Source organism: Hyperoodon ampullatus, assembly GCF_949752795.1.
Source record: "Hyperoodon ampullatus genome assembly, chromosome: 18".
NCBI lineage: Eukaryota > Metazoa > Chordata > Mammalia > Artiodactyla > Ziphiidae > Hyperoodon > Hyperoodon ampullatus.
In genome coordinates this window covers 59,124,285-59,143,089 of record NC_136931.1, presented here as the reverse complement: position 1 = coordinate 59,143,089, position 18,805 = coordinate 59,124,285, and the positions used below count along the sequence as shown (strand labels likewise).

The 18,805-nt window shown below is 58.5% G+C and overlaps 1 protein-coding gene across 2 annotated transcripts; it reads left to right on the top strand.

Moving 5' to 3' along the window:
- Positions 1-1,615: 1,615 nt before the first annotated feature.
- TTYH1 (tweety family member 1) lies at positions 1,616-14,750 on the top strand (the record flags this gene model as incomplete). 2 transcript variants are annotated; one of them, XM_079724335.1, is made up of 14 exons in its annotated part: positions 1,616-1,741; positions 3,878-4,056; positions 5,954-6,065; positions 6,878-7,098; positions 9,500-9,595; positions 10,860-10,932; positions 11,205-11,280; positions 11,788-11,843; positions 11,986-12,078; positions 12,342-12,434; positions 13,710-13,852; positions 13,978-14,023; positions 14,219-14,299; positions 14,421-14,539. In XM_079724335.1, 13 exons carry the CDS (start codon positions 1,616-1,618, stop codon positions 14,255-14,257), a joined length of 1,353 nt encoding a protein of 450 aa, XP_079580461.1. In that variant the 3' UTR covers positions 14,258-14,299; positions 14,421-14,539. The 2 variants fall into 2 exon arrangements, with proteins under 2 accessions (XP_079580461.1, XP_079580460.1); XM_079724334.1 differs by lacking the exon at positions 13,978-14,023 and having other exon boundaries at positions 14,421-14,750.
- Positions 14,751-18,805: the final 4,055 nt, after the last annotated feature.

Genomic DNA, 18,805 nt, shown 5'->3' with positions numbered 1-18,805 from the left:
TCAAGGAGAACAAATCTCTGTCAGACGGCATCTCCGATCTCCCATCCATCAACATCATCACTGTCATCACCGTCCTCATCATCACCTTCATCATATCATTGTCACCATCCACAGCACCATAGTCTTTTTTTTTTTTTTTTTTTTTTTTTTTTTTTTTTTTTTTTTTTGCGGTAGGCGGGCCTCTCACTGTTGTGGCCTCTCCCCTTGCGGAGCACAGGCTCCGGAGCACAGGCTCAGTGGCCATGGCTCACGGGCCTAGCCACTCTGCGGCATGTGGGATCTTCCCAGACCGGGGCACGAACCCGCGTCCCCTGCATCGGCAGGCGGACTCTCAACCACTGCGCCACCAGGGAAGCCCCCATAGTCTTCATCATTGTCATTCCCATCATTATCTCTAGGACCATCACTACCACCATTATTTTTCTCCTTAGTAATGAGATGCGCAACTACCCCCCAGCCCTTTCTCACCAATCGGGAGCACAATATTGGGATGAGATGGGGGGAGCACTATCTCCCCTTTCTCCCCCCTGCCCATCACATCCCCCCACAAGGGGGGCCATGTGTGGGGACGCCAGGTGGCGAAGTCTAGCTCAGCTCCACAGGGGTGGGGGAACCCCTGGGGCAGATTCCTGGGGACCTTAGTTTTAACTTCAGCAGTGACTGGCTGGGTGGTGACGTTGAAGCAGCCAGGTCCCCTCTACTTGCTCCACTACCAGTGCATTATCAGTGGGTTCCTGTGAGACTCAGCAGAGGTAGCGGCTGGAAGAAAACACTTTGTAAACTGTAAAGTGAATGACAAGGCAGGTGGATCCTTGTATACATTGAAGTCTTTCTTAATCAGTTTAGAGAGGTTCTTTAACACATGGGAAGCATCCTTATAAAGATGGGAGGGGGTCCCCCACATAGATGAGCAAGTTCTTCTCGGAGTGGGAAGAACCCTTCACGTGCCAGGGGTCCTTACTGCAGACATGCGGGTGTGCATTCTGGAGTGGTCTCTACACAAAGGGAGGTTTGGGTCTAGAAGCTGTGTCCTTATACAGATTTTTTTTTTTTTTAAGTGGGAGAAGGCTTTAAACCCACATGGAGGCGTCCTTTACAGGTGAGAGTATGCTTACAGAAGTGAGGGGTTTTTATTGATGCAACTGACCATGATTTGTAACTGATCATTATTTGTAAAATGCTGCGCAAGCACTAGCGACCTCTGCACAGCCACGAAGGTTCTTCCTAAAGATAAAGCGCTCGTTATGCTGTAGGGTGATATAACAGTATGAGCGGCCTTCTACCGGATGCCGCTGTTCAGCCGAGCTCCGTTGGGCCGCCGATGCGAGCAGCGCGGTACCTGCGCGGGGGGGCCGCAGGTGGGAGCCGCCGCCACCGAGGGGGCGCGGGGAGCCCGACTCGAGGTACCGCAGTCCCCGCCTCAGCCGCCAGGGGCAGCACCATCGCTGCCCTGCCCGCGCCTCCCCACTCCTCCCCCAATCTCCGCCCCCCACCCCCTCCCTCCCCCCGCTCGCTCCCCTGAGCCCCGCCAGACCCCGCTCAGCCCGCGCCCCGCTCCGCTGCCGAGGTTCCCGCAGCCCCGGCGTCCGCCCCGCTGAGCCCTCCCCCGGGGGCCATGGGGGCGCCCCCGGGCTACCGACCTTCGGCTTGGGTGCATCTGCTCCACCAGCTGCCCCGCGCCGACTTCCAGCTCCGCCCGGTGCCCAGCGGTTTCGCGCCCCAAGAGCAAGGATACCAGCAGGTGGGCGCGGGCACGGGGTCCTGGGGGCGGGGGCTGGGAGCTGGGTGACAGATTCCTGTGTCCTCTGGGGGTGGGAGCCGGGCCGTGACTTTGGGGTACCCGAGGCAGCAAGAGCCTGGCGTTCCCGTACCTGGAGGTTCCCCTGGGAACCTCCTTAAATGAGGGAGGGCTGAGGCCTGGACCCCTGGATCTCAGAGGAGGGAGGGGACTGGGGGCCCTTGGATTCCCGGGTCTCTGAGAGCTGCGCGGGAAGCTAGGGTCATCAGGGGGGTAGGTCCGTCACGTCCTAAAAGACGACCCCTTCCCTCATGGGATCAGGGCAATGCAGTTAAATGCGTCCCAGTTCAGGTGGGACCCAGGAGATATAGAGGAGCTGACATGGTGGAGAGGAAGAAATCTGGGGGTGCCCTGATTCTGGGACGGGATTGAGACCTGAAATGGGGACGGGGGGTGAGGGGTTTTAGGGCTGGAGCTGGGAAAAACAGGTGGAGGCGCTGGGAGAGACTTGCAGCCTGTCCCAGGACGGAAGGCGCAGTCGGTCAGGTCGATGGAAGGGGGTGAGGATGGGGTTCGCTTTGGGGACTGGAGGACGACAGAAACGGGGCCAGAGGGTGGGGCTGGGTGGGAACCCTAAGGAAAGCGGGGTCCCTGGGGAAGGGGGCCCAGCCTGGGTCAGCTCCAGTAGGGGCGCAAGAACTGTCCCCTGACCCAGTTTAATTCAAGTCCTTGACTTTGAGATTAATGAGCAAGGCTTGGCTGAGCTGGGGATGGGATAGGGGGTGGGCAGGATGGTGGAGCCCCGGGATGGGTCCTGGGCCCTGCCTGTGAGGTCTGAGCCCCTCGGATCTGTCCTGGGGGGCTCCCGGGACAGGGGGCTGGGGATTGGCAAGCTTAGAAGGAGGGGGGTCCCAGGAAAGCAGAGAGGGGGACGTGTGCTGTATTCTGAGCTATTTGGGTCATGGCTGCGCTGAGCCGGCCGTAAGCAGCTCCTCGTGCGGACTCCACGCCGCCTGTCCCCACCAAACGGGGACTGCCAGCCCCTCTACCACAACCTGCTGGTTACACAACCCCAGCCTCCAGAGCCAGTCCACGGCCACCTGCTCACGGCCAAGGAGCCCTCCCCACACGGATGCCACACGCGGGGTCCCCACCCCAGCCACCGCCAGAGGCACTCAGAGAGGCTCACTCTGCCCCCGTCAACACCAGTCAGGGTGACAGTGCTGGGACACACCCCCCAGGAGGGGACAGCTGGGAAAATAATCGGGGACCGGGTGCCACCGTGCTGGGGGGACACACTCACACACAATTAGGCACACACTTACACATGCATTCACACTCACACACGTACACACTCACACACTACCTCTTTCCCTCTCTCTCTCTTTTCCCCCCCGTACCCCTCTCGTCCCTGCTCTGTCTTCACTCTCCCAGCCTCCCAGTCCCCAGCTCTGAGTTGCACGGGCGTGCGCACGCGCGCACACACACACACACACACACGCACGCACACACTGTCATGGAGGCTGTCACGCCCCCTCCCCCCCGAGTCCCTGGGTGACAGTCTCACACTGCGGTGGGTGTGCAGAGCTCAGCATGAGGGGAGAGGAAGCAAACAGTGAGTGCGGAGGACCAGCGCGGGGGAGGGGGGAGGGAGGAGGACGCCTGCCACCCCCAACCTGGCACACAGCGCCAGGAACAGGTGCCCTCTCCCGACCCCCGATCCCACAAGAGTCTGGGGTCCAGGTCTTGGCATGTCCTTGGATGGTGCTTCATTCCAACTACCTGTTTTGGTGTGGAGGAAACCGAGGCTCAGAGAGGGGAGGGCCCCTGCCAAAGGTCACACAGCCTTTGGAGGGCAGAGCAGACGTTGAACCCAAGACTTGGGCCTCCCATTTGGAAGCTCCCTCCAGCCCCAAGCCCCAGAGCCCTGGCTGCCAGCCTGGGAGGGGCTGGGAATTACATCTTTCCTCACAAACCTGAAAACCACGGCTTGGACTTGCCCGCCCCCCACCCCGGCCCCGCCACCCCGCTAGTCAGGGACGCCTTCCACCTGCCCTGAGATCCCAAAGCCAGAACCTCCAGCCACACAGGGAGGGAGCCCAGAACCGCTCTGATGCCTGATGTCACCTTCTTCCCCAGGCCCTGTTGCTGGTGGTGGCCTTGGCAGGCCTGGGCTTGGGCCTGAGCCTCATTTTCATTGCTGTCTACCTCATCCGTTTCTGCTGCTGCCGGCCCCCAGAGCCGCCCGGGGCCAAGAGCCCTCCGCCCGGGGGAGGCTGTGTCACGTGGAGCTGCATTGCCGCCCTTCTCGTCGGCTGGTAATGGGGCCCCAGGGTGGGTGGACACTGGGGATGGGGCTCCCCAAGCTCTCTATCCATCAGTCTTCCTGGTGGTGTCCCAGCAGGGGAGAATTGCTCCCATTTGATGGATGGAGAAACCAAGGTCCAAGAGGAGAAGTGACTTCCCAAGGGCAGCCAGCCTGGCAGGATGGTCTAGGGGTTAAAGGCTGGGCAGTCAGACTGCCTGGGTTTGGTGGCTCTGCCGTGGAACAGCTGTGTGACCTAGGCGAGTGGTATAGTTTCTCCAGGCCTCGGTTTCCACATTTCTAAAGGGGGCACTCACACCCACCTCCTACTTGTGGTGCGATTAAGTGAAATGTACAGTGCCTGGTTCACAGCTGGACTCCATAAATGTGAACTAGGGATGTCATGCATTAACTCATTCATTCATTCAGCAACTATTTCCTGAGTACCTACTATGTGCCAGGAAATACTGACTAAGCTAGACAAGGTCCCTGCCCTCATGAAGCTGATGTGTCCCGGCCAGGGACAGTAAAGGGATATTTACAATCCAGGAGCAGCCCTGAGCTGGTCTAACTCCTTCCCACGGTAACCCTGCTGGATTCAGAGTTGTCACAACCAGTTTTGAAGAGGGAGGCTCAGGGAGAGGCAACCTTTTAAGGCCAGGTGGGCCAAGTGGAGATTCAGACCCCAAAACCCCTAGGAGCCCAGGGGCCACCTTCTGGGACACCCTCAGGGGTGGGAGGAGCAAGGCATATGAATGAGGACGCACCATTTACTAAGAGCCAGCGCTGAGCGCAGCCCCTCCCGGGCGGGGCAGCACCCACCCCTCAGGGCAGATCTGGGCGCTCAGGACTTGCCCCCGACCTGGGGCTTGGGGGCGGGGAGGGCAGGCAGTGGCCGCTAGTCCCACCCCACCCCCGCCAGACTGGGCTCGGCCACCACCGGGAGCAGCAGCGTGGGCGTGTGGCGGTGTAGGTGGGGGAGGGGGCTGGGAGTCCCAAGATGCTTCCTCTTCGCGCTCTCCTGAGTGGCGGGGGGCGGGGAGGTGGACAGAGGCCCTGTGCGGGAGAGACACGGCCAGCCCCCGTGGCCGGGGAACAAGAGCAGCTTTGTAGCGCCGTGAACAATGGGTGCGGGCGCTGGAGCCAGCGCCGTCAGATCCCAGGGCAGGGGGTGGGGGCCTGCGTAGCGCGGGGCTGGGAACTGTGAGGGCGTCGGGGCGTCCGCCGCCCCGCTCCAGGCCTGGCCCCCTCCGCGGAGGGGCTCAGTGTGTTGCGGGGGGAGAGGGAGGGGGCCCGTATTCAGGCCCCACAATGGAGCTCTGTGTGCCGGGCACCGAGGGGCGGGGGCGCCCGGCTTCTGGCCCGTTGGGCCCACATTCCCTTGCTTCCCTCCCAGCCGTCCAGAAGCTTGGGTCCTGGGGGTGGGGGGAGACTGGGAGCTCCAGGCTTGGGGTCCCCCAGGAGCTGGTGGCTCCGTGGCACCCCCAGGAGGCGGGGGAGGGGACGGCTGCATCCTGAAGGGGCAGTTGCTGAGGACCCCGGTTACTTGGGGAAAGGATGGAGGGCCTGGGTGTGGGCTGGCAGTCACCACGGGGGAGGACTTCCCGTCCTGGGGCTGGGCATGGCAGGCTTTCACTCCGGGGAGGTGCGAGTTAAATCCGGGGGCCTGCTTCCCTCCACCTCTCCACCCACCATTAGCATCACAATGACGTCCCAGGGCCGGGGGAGTGAGACCTTCCCGTTACCTTGGCAACTGGTGGGGGCCAGGCTGGAGACGTTCCTTTCCCACGATGGGCTGGACCAATGGGATGGGGTGGGAGATGGGATTGGGTGTGTGAGGAGGTGGGGGGGGCGTGGCGGCCCCCAGGGTCCCAGGACCGGTTGTGATTTCCCTTCCCTCCTCCTCTTAGCACTGGCATTGGCATCGGTTTCTATGGCAACAGCGAGACCAGTGATGGGGTGTCCCAGCTCAGCTCTGCACTGCTGCATGCCAACCACACACTCACTGCCATTGACCACCTGGTGAGGGGCCAGGCACTGGCCAGACCCCAGACCCACACCCAGACTGGTTCCCCACACCTGGGCAAAGGGCCCCCTCCCAGGGAAACAGGATCTAAACTCAGAGCCAAGACCCCAGACTCAGAATGTCAGGTTCCAACATGCAGATCTCAGACTGTATGCCCAACCCCCAACCCCGACTACAGATTAGGGCCTCACGCATGGCACCATCAGAACCTTAGCCCAGATCTGGGCTTCGAGACTAAATCACACGCAGCCCCAGCCTTGGACTTCAGCTCACAGCCCAAACCATTCAGAGACCAAACACCAAAACCCAGCCCCTGCCTTCAGGTCAGATCCAGGACAGAGACCCGATCCTTGGCCCAGGTGCAAGGTTAAAGACCTCAGCGCTCAGACCCAGGACTCAGACGAGAAGCCTCACTCTCATCCCCAGCCCCAGGATGCCAGACCCGGAGCTGAGACCCAGCCTGACCTCAGACCTTAGATTTCATGTCCAGTTGCGACCCTGGAACCCAGACGTGAGACCCCAGACTCAGGAAGGCAGATGCCAGCGTCAGACCTAGGATCCCAGACTTAATCTCAGTCCTGGGCCTCAAGCCACTGACCTCTCCGAGCTCCTGACAGAAGCCACAGAACTGCATGAGCTGGACCGCAGAGCCCCTTCCTTCCCTTCCTCAATCCTCAGATGCCCTGGCGCCCAGATCTCAGACACCGGCCCCTGCTCACTCCTACTTCGCCCCCCCAGCCCTGTCACCCAACCCCTGGCCGCCCCAGAGAACGCCCTCCCCCGACTCCAGGCCCACCCCTGTGTGCAGGTGTTGGAGATGGTGGAGAGGTTGGATGAGGCCGTGAGGGCAGAGCTGACCGCTCTGGAGGAGGAGCTGGCGCAGCGCACGGAGCTGGTGGCGGCCACCCGGGGGGCTCGGCGGCAGGCGGAAGCCGTGGCCCAGCATCTCCAGGGGCTGGCCTTCTGGCGGGGAGTGCCCCTGAACCCCCTGCAAGTAGCTGAAGATGTGTCCTTTGTGGAGGAGTACAGGTAGGTGACCGCTCTTTCTGCTCCGCGTGGCAGGGAACCCCTGCCTGGGTGATTGTGCCCCCAGGGGACATTGGGAGACATACCTGGGTGTCACAACTGGGGGAGGGGATGCTACTGGCACCAGGTGGGCAGAGACCAGAGATGCTACTGAATATCCTACAATGCACAGGACAGCCCCCGACGGCAAAGGATTAGCTGTGCTAAGTGTCAGTAAGTGACAGCAACCCTGGCGTAGAGAGACGGACCAAGTGATCCCGTGCCCACTCAAGTATTCATCCATTCACTCCCTCCCTCAGTGTATTCACTCCTTCATTCATTCATCCTTGACTCAGCCATTCATCAAGTCACTTTTGCACTTCACTCACTGAATCTCAGACTAGCTAGTTCACTCCCTCGGTTGTCCATCTGACGCGTGTATCCATTCAACAGATATTTATTTACACCTTCTGGTGAGAGAGGTGTACCCAAGTGGTCAGGACCATGAGCTGTAAAGCCAGACGGCCCTCCCTAACCACGTGATCTTAAATAAGTTACATGCCAGCTCTGTGCCTCAGTGTTCCCATCTGGTACCCGTGGGAATAACGGGTAGCAATGCCCTCATTGGATTGTGGAGGGTCTGCTGAGTCATTATCTGTCAAGTGCTCACAGGGGCGACCAGCACACGTTATATAGGTGTCTGTAAAATATGGGTTTTTTTTAAGATAGAGCGATGAACACAGCAGAGTGAATCCTGCCTGTCTCAGGGTAGGCGGACCAATAAGAAACTAATGTATGAATGAGATATTGTCTGTAAGGTGGTGAGTGTTAAGAGCTCTGGAGAAAATTAGGTGGTAGACGGGCACGGGATGGTCTGGGGACAGAGGATGGCAGTTTTGGGAGCGGGGGGGGTCATCCGGGAAGGCCACACTGAGAAGGTGACATTTGAAGGACATCTGGGATGGCCATCTTTCCCAGCAGCCAACATGACGGAGTCCTCATTGCTTCGTCTGCGAGGAATTATTTCTTTTGTTCATCCGAAAACTGAGGGTCCCAACCAGACATGGGAGCAGAGACAGGGAAGACTCGGTCCTGGATTCTGTGCTCCAGGGGGAAGGCACACCTGGGCTGAAGCAGTCCGCAATGAGCAACCCCCCTGCAGGGCATCAGACAGGCCTGGGTCCCAGTGAGTTCAAGTTCTGGGTTCTGGCCAAGCTCAGGGGTGCAGGCCCTGGGCCTCAGCCCTGTTTCAGGGGGGCTGGGGGTAGCTGTGTGGACTACACCTGGGTGAGGCAGACCCATCATTAACAGGAAATAGCTTCTGGATTCACCAATACGAGAGTGCCTGGCACTTGGGAGTCCTTCAGGGAACATGGCCGGCTTCCTGGAAGGAAATCGGGGCCCCCAGCGGGAGAGCTTTGCCGGGGGAGTTCTTGGTGGCTTAGGGCAGAAGTGCTACCTGCCCCTGACGGAAGTGAAGTGAAGCTGGGACACACGAGCTGGCGGTGGGGACATGGGGAGCAAAGGCCTGGAGGTCAGCTGGAGCCACTGGGTCCAGCTTCTCCTTTCCGGGGACAGCCTGACCCTCCAGCAGTCCGGGAGAGAGGGGCACGGTGAGTCCCCACAGGGGTCTGAGCAGAGGCTGCCACGGAGGGGGGTGGCGGTGCCCTTGCCGCTCTGGCGACGTGGGGATCGCTGAGAGCGATGCTATTTATTGAGCATCTCCTAAGCGCCAGGCACTGTGCTGCGGTCTCATGTACATCTTCCTCTCTAACCAGAGTGAACTGATCATTAATTAATACTGAATTCTTAAATGACATTAAAAGTTTCCTGATTCGTGTTCAAGCTAATATTTAAGTGCGTCCACGTTGGCACACTTCTCAGTGTTTTATCTGTTTCCACTCCTTAGCCTCGCAACAACCTTTGGAAGTAGGTGCTGCTGTTCTCCTCGAGTTACAGGCGGGGAAGCCGAGACACAGGGGGCAAGGTTACTGAGACCAAGATGCAGGCAGGCAGGAAGTGGAGGGGCTGGCATCGCGACCCAGGCCGTCTGCCTGCAGGCACTGAGCCCTTGGGTCGTGCCCTGTGTTGCTGAGGGACATGAGTCCCTCTGCTCTCCAGGATGGGATGGAGGGGCTGGGGCCCTGAGAGCGTGCCACTCACAGGGCTCACGCGTGGTTCGGTCAGGGTACAGTCCTGGGACCCGTGCTCTAAATGGCTACAGTGGCCGGCCTCCCAATGCACCCATTTCACAGATGAGCCTGGCTGTGGCCTGGAGACTGGGCATCAGGGAGGTCACATGTCCAGGCAGAGCCGGGAGAATGTGCAGGTGCTCTCACCCTCTGCCGAGTCCCGGTCTGGGAGCCTGGGCACGTGAAAGGCTGGGTTTGCTGCTTCAGCCTCACCGCTGTCACCCCCTCCCCAGGTGGCTGGCCTACGTTCTCCTGCTGCTCCTGGAGCTCCTGGTCTGCCTCTTCACCCTCCTGGGCCTGGCAAAGCAGAGCAAGTGGCTTGTGATCGTGTAAGTCTGGGTGGCTTCCTGGCAGTGGCACACATCACTGGGATCCCACAGCGCTGTTCCGAGAGGGGCCACGGTCCTTCCCAGGTTTCATTCCCTTGTCCCACGAACCCCCATGGAGTTCCTGGGCTGGGCTGGCACATAGAAATCAGGCTCAGAGCTGCCCAGGAAGGGGGCGGGCAGGAAACAGGCTGTTCTCCCAGCAAGAAGTGCACCAAAATCCTAGAAAAGCAATGATAGTGATGCTTGTGCTGAGGATTGGGGTGATCGCTGACCCTCTCAGTTGCTATGACAACCCTGTGAAGGAGGTGCCTGTCAGATGCCTGTCTGGAAGATGAGGGCCCTGAGGCAGAAAGCTGTCGCGTGGTGTGGCGGAATTAAGGGCCACGCTCTTACTTAAAGTTTCATTCTGTACGCCCGATACTCTTCTGGAGCCCTCGCGCTAACCCTATGAGGAGGCCCTTTCCTTCTCCCCATATAACAGAAAGGGAGACTGGTGCTCAGAGAGGTTAGGCCACTTGCCCAAGGCTGCACAGCCAGAAAGTGCTGGAGCTGGGATTCCACCTAGGCCAGCCTATCCCACTTGGAGGAGCCTTTGTATCCTCCCTGGCCCTGAGGGGGGCCACGCTTGTGCCCGCCACCATTCCCACACTCCCCCCGGGGTGAGAGGTCCTGCCATCCCATCCAGGCGCCCCTGAAGCTTGAAGATGGTAAAGCACAGTGGGCAGGGCGGGTCTGGGGCTTGGGGCCAGGCCTTCAGTTTGGCTCCCTCCAGGTGCCCTTCTTTCTTGCTGACCACCCTCCAATGCTGATCCCCCCCAAACCCCATCCCCAGAGAAAACCTGGAAGGCAATTTCAGCCCTGGAGCTGTCTCCACTCCTGGGAGGAGGGGTCCGGGCTGAGAGGGAGGCTGACCAAGCAATGGGTGAACCTGGGAGCAAGCTCCTGCGGAATTCAGAGCAGGGAAATGGGGCCCAGGGGTGGGCGGTCCGGAGCAAGGCGGGAACAGACGTGGCTGGATCCAGCCAGCCCCTCACCCCGTATCCTCCCCCAGCAGGGCCAGATGTTCAGTTTGACGTCAGCAGCCACGGGTCCACACCTCTCCCCCAACAGCTTCTCTGCCCCTAGTTGTTATCCTCTTGGCTCCAGAGGTGGGTGGAGGGTAGGGCTGGGGCTGTGATGGGATTGGGGTGGGGGGAGGGAAGGGGCGAGGTGGGAGATTAAGAACCCCAGAACCCCCAAGTCCAATCCCTCCTCCCCACCGTAGGATGACGGTGATGAGTCTCCTGGTTCTTGTCCTGAGCTGGGGCTCCATGGGCCTGGAGGCAGCTACGGCCGTGGTGAGTGGTGTGGGACAGGCCCTTGGGCTCCAAGACTTAAGGGTGCCAAAGGCCCCCAACTCCTGGATCCTGGGGCAGGATGGGAATAAATGCCTTAGGTCCTGAGAGGAAAGACTTGGCTGAAGTTTCCGGCCAGTTTCCTAGGTCCTGAGGGACTGGGGGTCTGGACTCCTGGGTCTGAGGGAGGGGCGGCTCGAGGGCACTCAGTTCCGTGGGAGTGTGGAATGGGGGCAGTTTCTGTTCTGAGCCCCCTTTCCTGCTGCCCCTCTCAGGGCCTCAGCGACTTCTGCTCCGGTCCGGACACCTACATCCTGAACCTGACCCGGGAGGAGACTGGCCTTGGCTCAGGTGACCGCATCTCCAGGCACACGCCCTGGGTCCTCGGGCCTCTCTGCGCGGTTCTCCTGGGATGGGGTGAGGGTGCGCAGCCGGCCGCCAGGCCCTGCCCAGTTCTGCAGAAGCTCTCGGCACCTCCCCTGGTGCGCTGGAACAGAGGGAGGGATAGAGATGATGGAGTCAGGACAAAGGGGTCCTCAGGCTGGAGCTGAGGGATGGGAGGATTTGGCCACTTGGAGAAAACGGGGGGAGCACAGTTGAGTCAAGGGGAGGGCGGCAGAAGCCCGGGCTCCCTGGGAGCGTGTAGATCAGCATGTTTCTGGCTGTGGCTGGAGCAGAAGGGATTAGGGGCTGGGAGGGCTGCCCGTCTCAGAATGCGAGGTCATTGGGGCCACAGGAGGGTCCTGAGCTGGGAGGGGTGGGCAGTGTGGCCTTGCCACCCCCCGCCTTTCCCCAGGGAGGCCCCGGGGCTCCGGCTCACAGCCTCCCCCCTCTTCCCCTCTTCCCTTGCCGCTTCAGACATCCTGAACTATTATTTCCTCTGCAACCAGGCCGTCTCCAACCCCTTTCAACAGGTTAGGGCTGCGGGCAAGGGAACCGGGTGGAGGAGGGCGCGGCTGGGGCCTAGACTTAGGGGTCCTGGGGGAGGATGACGGCGCCAAGTGGGCTGCGGGTGTCAACCGCTGGGTCCTCCTCCCTCCTTGTGGCTTCCCGCAGAGGCTGACTCTGTCCCAGCGAGCTCTGGCCAACATCCACTCCCAGCTGCAGGGGCTGGAGCGAGAAGCTGTCCCCCAGTTCCCTTCTGCTCAGGTCGGCGGGGCCGGGTGCTCCTTCTGCACCCCGACTCCCAGGGGAAGGAGGGGCGGGAACCTGGGTGTGTGGGCGGAGCCTTAGAAAATGGGCGGGGTGGTGACCGTGGGCGGGTCCGCAGAAAGGGGGGGGGGCCTGTAGAAAGGGGCGGGGCGGCGGCTGTGGGTGGGGCCCTGGCTTGTGAGCCCGCGGAAAGGGGCAGGGCCTGAAGAGATGGGCGGAGCCTGAAGAGTTCCTGGGATAACAACCCCCTGCCACCGCAGAAGCCTCTGCTGTCCTTGGAGGAGACGCTGAATGTGACAGAAGGAAACTTCCACCAGTTGGTGGCACTGCTGCACTGTCGTGGCCTGCACAAGGTGACCCCTGCCGCCCTCCCCGAATTCTCGCAGGGGAGCCTCTGCCTAGACCCAGAAACCTAGGAATATCCTTTCTGCTTCCTGTTCATTCCTCCACCAAGTTCTGCTGGCCCTTCTGAAGCCCCTCTGGACTCTGAGCACAGCTCACACTGTCACCCCTGCTCCCGGCCACAGGGCCTCTTCCCTGCCCCCTGCTTGCCTGCCCCTATCTGTCCTCCGCACAGCAGCCAACAGCCCAGTGAGCCTTTTAAGCACAATCTGATCTTCTTCCCGCGCTTAAAACCCGCAATTACCCCTGCAGGCGGATTAAGGTCCTGGCTCCTCGCCTGACCTCCAGGGCCTGTGTGGTTGGCCCTGGCCGGTTTCGGCCTCAGCCCTTTGCTTCCCCCTAGCCCGCAGCCCTTCCCCCAGCAGCCTGGCGGGTCTCCCAGACAGCAGTCCCCCACCTCCCACCGGCCGGGTTCCTTCCTGCTGGTGCCATCTTGCTGTCGGGACCCCAGTACTGCTTTCCAAACCCCCCTCTCTCATTAGCTCACTGTGGTCTGAACAACCTTCTGGGCCCTGGTTGCTGAAGTTTCCCCGGTACTTGGAGCAATGCCTGGCACAGAGCAGGCCCTCGGCCAGCCCCTGCTGAATGACTTATGGCTGGTCATTCAGGAAATGGTGTTTCTGCCGATTTCCGGGGATGACAGTAATGTCAGCCAGTGTTTACTGAGTGTGCCTTATGTGCAGGGGGCAGTGCTACACCAGTTGTTCTTCTAAGCCTTATTCTCAGTGTTGTTCTAAGCCAGCGGTTTTGCCCCAGGGGACAGTGGCAATGTGTGGAGACATGTTTGGGTGTCACCGCTGGGGGAGGGGGTGCGACTGGCATCTCGGGGCTGGAGGCCAGGGCCGCTGCTCAAGGACCTGCAGCGCAGAGGCACCACCCGCTGCCGCGCCGTCCAGCACACACACACACTGATCTGCCCCAACGTCAGACGTGTCCAGGTTGAGACACCCGGCACTCAACCAAGGCTGAGCTGCTGTGGCGTCTGGGCGTGGCGGGGAGGGTTCTCGGTGATGGAGAGGAAGCCGCAACTTGGGTTCCTGCTTGCAGGTGTGATCATGACAGTGACCACAGCGCCTACCACGTGCTGAGCGCTTTCTGTGTGCCAGGCCCTGTGCTGAGCACAGGCGACAGGGGAGGAAACTGAGGGACTTGTTCAACGTTGCACAGCCAGGTGGACGGCCTGAGCCGCGTGCCTTGCCCGCTGACGCCCTCTCCCCCAACCCCAGGATTACGGCGCAGCCCTGCGGGGCCTGTGTGAGGACGCCCTGGAGGGCCTGCTCTTCCTGCTGCTCTCCTCCCTCCTGTCTGCGGGGGCCCTGGCCACCGCCCTCTGCAGCCTGCCCCGCGCCTGGGCCCTCTTCCCACCCAGGTCAGGAGGGGAGGGGGGCAGGCTCTTGGCGGAGGGGATGGGGGAGAACCACTGAGCCACTGTTAGGGGGCAGCCTCCTGATGGACCCCCATCCTGTTTCTGCTACCCCCGCCCTTGCACCCCAGTGACGACTATGATGACACAGATGATGACGACCCTTTCAACCCTCAGGTATTGGACCCCTGGGTCTGAGGGGGGAGGGGCTGGGGATCTGGACCCCTGGGTCTGAGGGGGGAGGGGCTGGGGGCCTGGACCCCTGGGTCTGAGGGGGGTGGGGCTGGGTCCTGGACCCCAGGGTCTGAGGGCCCACACTACAAAGCCAGATTCCCTAGTCATGCCCTCTCTCGCCCCACATCTCCCTGGCAGGAATCCAAGCGCTTCGTGCAGTGGCAGTCATCTATCTGAGCCCTTCCTCCATGCCAGACTGGAGCCTGTTCCCCATCTCCGGTGAGCATCTAGAGTGACACCCCAGCTCCCAAAGCCAGCCTCCGCCCTCCCTCCTTCCCTCTCTGTGGGCTCCGGGTGGCCCTTCTGCTGCATCTGGTCCGATCTTTGCCTCTCTCTGCAGTTCCTTCCCCAGCTGCCGGAGAAGACCCCACTAACCCAGCCTCACTGGGCTCGCACCACTAACAATGCCCTGGCTACGGACACCTTAAACAGGACTGCCTTCCCGCCTGCCCTGCCCCCCTATGTGTCCTTAGCCCTGGAACTAAGCTGAGGGGGTAGGCCAGGGCGCTGAGCTGGCCGGGCAGCGGGCAGCCAGCCAGACCCACAGCCTCTCAGCCCTGAAGGGATGTGAGTGCCCCAGCCCTACCACACCCCAGTGGGCTTAGGGCCCCTGATCTCCACTTGCGGCACCAACTTGGGAAAGGGTTGATTTGAAATAAAAGGGACGACTTTATTTTACAAGCAGCTGGGTCCTTTTTTCTCCCCTCTCCCAATCTGGCCTTGTGGTTGGGGGGTGGAGATTCTCTTCACCTCTGCTCTCGCCCTGCCTCCTGGCCACCAGGTGTTTCTCTCCTGTCCAGGCTCTGCAGCAGTTCCAAAGGGATTGTTCTTTAAAAAAAAAAAACAAAAAAAAACCCCCCACCCCTGATCTAAAAGCAGCCCACATGTCCTGACGCAGGAAGAGACGCATATCCCTGGAACAGAAGAGACAGCCTAGAAATAGATCTCCGTGTGTGTGTACATATGACAGAAGACAGATTTCAAGTCAGGGTGAAAAGGACTGGTTTCGGAGGAATGCTGACATGATTAGCTCTCCAGCTGGAAGAAAACAGTCTACATACAATATGGGTGGAAAACCTAAATGTAGACAAGTAAAGGGACAAGTATTTTAAGGGAAAAGAGACTTTTGTATATTGTATATCTCGGTTGGAGGGGGAGGATTTTCAGCAAGGTATCCTAAAGACGGAAAGGAAAAGATAACTTATTTGACAACTTGTGGAGTGAAAAAAATACCGTGAAGTCAAGAGGCAAATTGACAGTCTGGGGAAAATAGTTTGTTTTTCTAAAAACACACATGGCAAAGACACAGATAATTCTTAACACATACGTATAATCTGCAAAGCTTCCACAAACCAAGAAAAAGATGACCCAACCTGAAAATAAGCAACTAAGATGAACATTCAGTGAAGTGAAAATCCCAACGCCAGTGAACAGACTAAAGGGCATTCAAACTCTAATAATTAGGAAGCGCACCGTGAAACAAGCAGAAACTTTGTTTTCACCACCCAGTAAAAAAGAATTCTTATAAAATCAAAATGATAAGATTATCATGAAAGGAGAGCTCACGTCCCGTGCTGGCAAGGATGTGTCGGAACGGCTCATGCGCCACTCCTGAGGCTGTGAGCTGCAGTCCGATGAAAACAATAGTCTGCTCACATGTGATAGACCCTTTGACCCGACAGTCCTACTTTTGGGAATCAATTTATGGAAATAAAGCAGAGACACGTAAGGATGTATTTTAGGCGCTGTTTGCTGCAACGATACTTTGATCAGCTAAAGTCTGGAAACTAAAGTCCATAGAAAGAGGACGAGCCCAGTAAACCGCTGTACATCAAGGCTCTCGGCACGTGACAGCTCTTGGCTGGGTTTGGAATCTTGGGAGAAAGCCTGGGAGAGGAGAGCTCTGAGGTGGGAGTGACAGACAACGGCTGCAGAGTGGGCAAACGCAGAGCAGGATCCCTGTGCTCAAGAGCCCAGGCCTGCTCCTGACCACCAGGCGGATGTGGGTCGTCACTCGACTAGCTGGACCTCAGCTGTGTCATCCATCAGAAGGGTGTCAAAGACAGCTCCCCAGTCCCTCTTCAGCAATTCCAAAATCCAAAGAGCTCTGTCAGACCAAAAGTCTTCCCTGAACTCACTGGGCAGCAAAGCCCAACCTGGCACGAGGTTACTTACAGACTGTTTCCCTGCCTGGTGTGACTGTCCATTTATTTCTCTACAGAAACACTGATGGGGTTACTTCCAAGTGCTGGGCAGGGTACTGAGGGTACCGTGTCCTCTGTGGAATACACACCATGTTCCCTCTTGAAAGTCTGAAAAATCCTGAATCCCCAAACACGTAAACAGCCCCAAGGGTTTCAGGTCAGGGCTTGTTGGCCCAGAGTGCCGGAAGTCAGGTGTCCAGCGGGGGCCACCGTAGGGGGTAGCTCCATGCTTGCTAATCATTTCCATCTCGTACACCGAAAGGGATGTTCAAGGAAGCCTTCGATGTGTGGGCCTGAAGCTGGGAGAGAGAAATGGATCACAGTTTCCAGAGAGGGACACGGGGGGCCACCCTCATGGGCTCACTAATTCTCATGACTGGGTGAGCTGTCTGGCCCTGGGGTTGGCCCATCTGCACTTCTAGCCGCTTTGCTCTCAAATACTGCCCTCTAGTGACTCTGAGTCTGTGTCCGGAAGCTGGTGCTCCCTGAAGTGCAGGATGCTCACAAAGTACCCTGAGATTCAGGCTGCCTGATTTCCTGCCAAGGGGCCTGGGAGTGATCTTTAATCAGGAAGCCCTAACCAAGAAACAAAAGACCATTTTGGCCTAACCTTTACAAAAGGGAAATCTATTTTCATTTCTAAATGACACATATGAGGACCTTCCACTTCTGAACAAGATGGAGTAACAGGGACTGGATTTGCTGTCCTTCCTCAAATGACCAAAATGCCAGACAGAATATGGGAAACGACGGTGCTCAAGACCTGACATCAGGCAGAGGGAGGAGGGAGAGTGATCCCTGAGAATTGGAAAACACCTAGGTGACCCCTGAAATCGCCACCGCCTATGAGTTTCTGACCACAGGGCAGGGGACCTCCCTAAGGCCCCACCTCAAAGTGCTCTAAAAAATGAAGTCTATTTTTTAAAAATGCTCAAACCAAAAGAAGGCAGAAAAAGAGGAAAAGGGGAACAAAGAAAGATGGGACAAACGGAAGCCAAACAGCAAGACGATAGATTTCAATGTAACCTTACCAGTGATCACATCACAATAGTTATAAACACCTCTTTTAAAAGGCAGAGATTGTACGCTTGGGTAAAAAACAAAGATCGAACTATACGCTATGTAAAATAAGCACACCTTAAATATAAGGGCTAAAAGTAAAGGGACGCTAAACGCAATGGGGTACCCTGGATTGGGCTCTGGCACATGAAGGAGAAAGGCACGTAAAGGGGAAAGTGGTGAAATTCAAGTAAGGTCTGCAGTTAACAGTAGTGTGCCAGTGTTGGTGTCTTAGTTTTAACAAACATACTACAGCATTGGGGGAAACTGGGTGTAAGGTAGGCAGGGCTTTGAATTATCTTTGAAACATTTTTGTAAGCCGAAAATTACTCTAAAACAAAAAGTTTAATTTAAAAAAAAAGGATGGAAAAAAAGATGAACTGTGCTAACAGTAACAAAATGACACGCAGTTATCAACAAAAGTTTTTAATAACAGAAAATGGGAAGGAAATCGCTGCATCTTAAATACCACCTGCTATAACTACAGTGACCGGCGCGTGAACTGGACTGGATAATTTTCTCAATCAGAGCCCTGGGTGGAAACAGCTGGCATACTCAAAAGATTAGTTGCAAGGAGTTCAAAGAAGGGCCTTTTTATCTTGGGATGGTCCCAATTCCTCAGCCGGACATCGATGGCCTTTCAGGATCTGCTACCTGCCCACCTCCACAGATCTATCTCTTGACGCCTGGACCCCGCACACTTCTGTTCTACCACAGCCACCTGACCCCCGCCGTCTCCCCAAGGTACGCTCGTTTCCCGCCTCTGTGTGTTAGCACACGCCATTCCCTCTGCCAGGTACGCCATTCCAGTTTTATTTACTAGGGAAGCTCCCCTTTCCGGCTGGAGGCTGTTCTCATGTTCTCTTGCCTTCTTTGGGTCCATCATTCTCTTCCCTCGTCTTCCACATCATTACACGATGGGTAGTCTTAGAACTCTCATCACACTAATTTGTGTCTAGGAACAGTAATGGCTACCACCAACTGAACCAAAACAAGGATGCGTGGAAGGGCGCAGAACCTGCGAACTATGCCGCGCGTGTCCCCTTGGGGCCACCGTCCCCACCCCGGCTTCCGGCTTGCATTAAGAACGCCCACCGCGTGGTTGCGTAGGCGGAAGGGGGGGGCTCAAATCACGCTCGTGGCGTCTATTGGCTGCCTGGGGACGAGGGAGGCGGGGCGAGGCCTTCGCGTGACGTCAAGACGCCACGATCCGGGCGTCGAAGCCTAAGGAAGACAAGAGCCAGCCGGGTGGGGAGCAGTCCTGCGGCCGTGTTGCCATCATTTGGAGCCGCAGCTGACGAGTCCTGGGGGCATACGGACGAGGTGGGTGTACCGAGCGGCGGCGGGCGGGCGGGCGGGCAGGCCGAGGCGGCGTTTCCTTTCGGCCTTACGCCCCGCTGGCCCCGAGGCCTCGGCAGCGGTCGCACCAACGGACGCCGCGCGCGAGCGACGACAGGGTGTG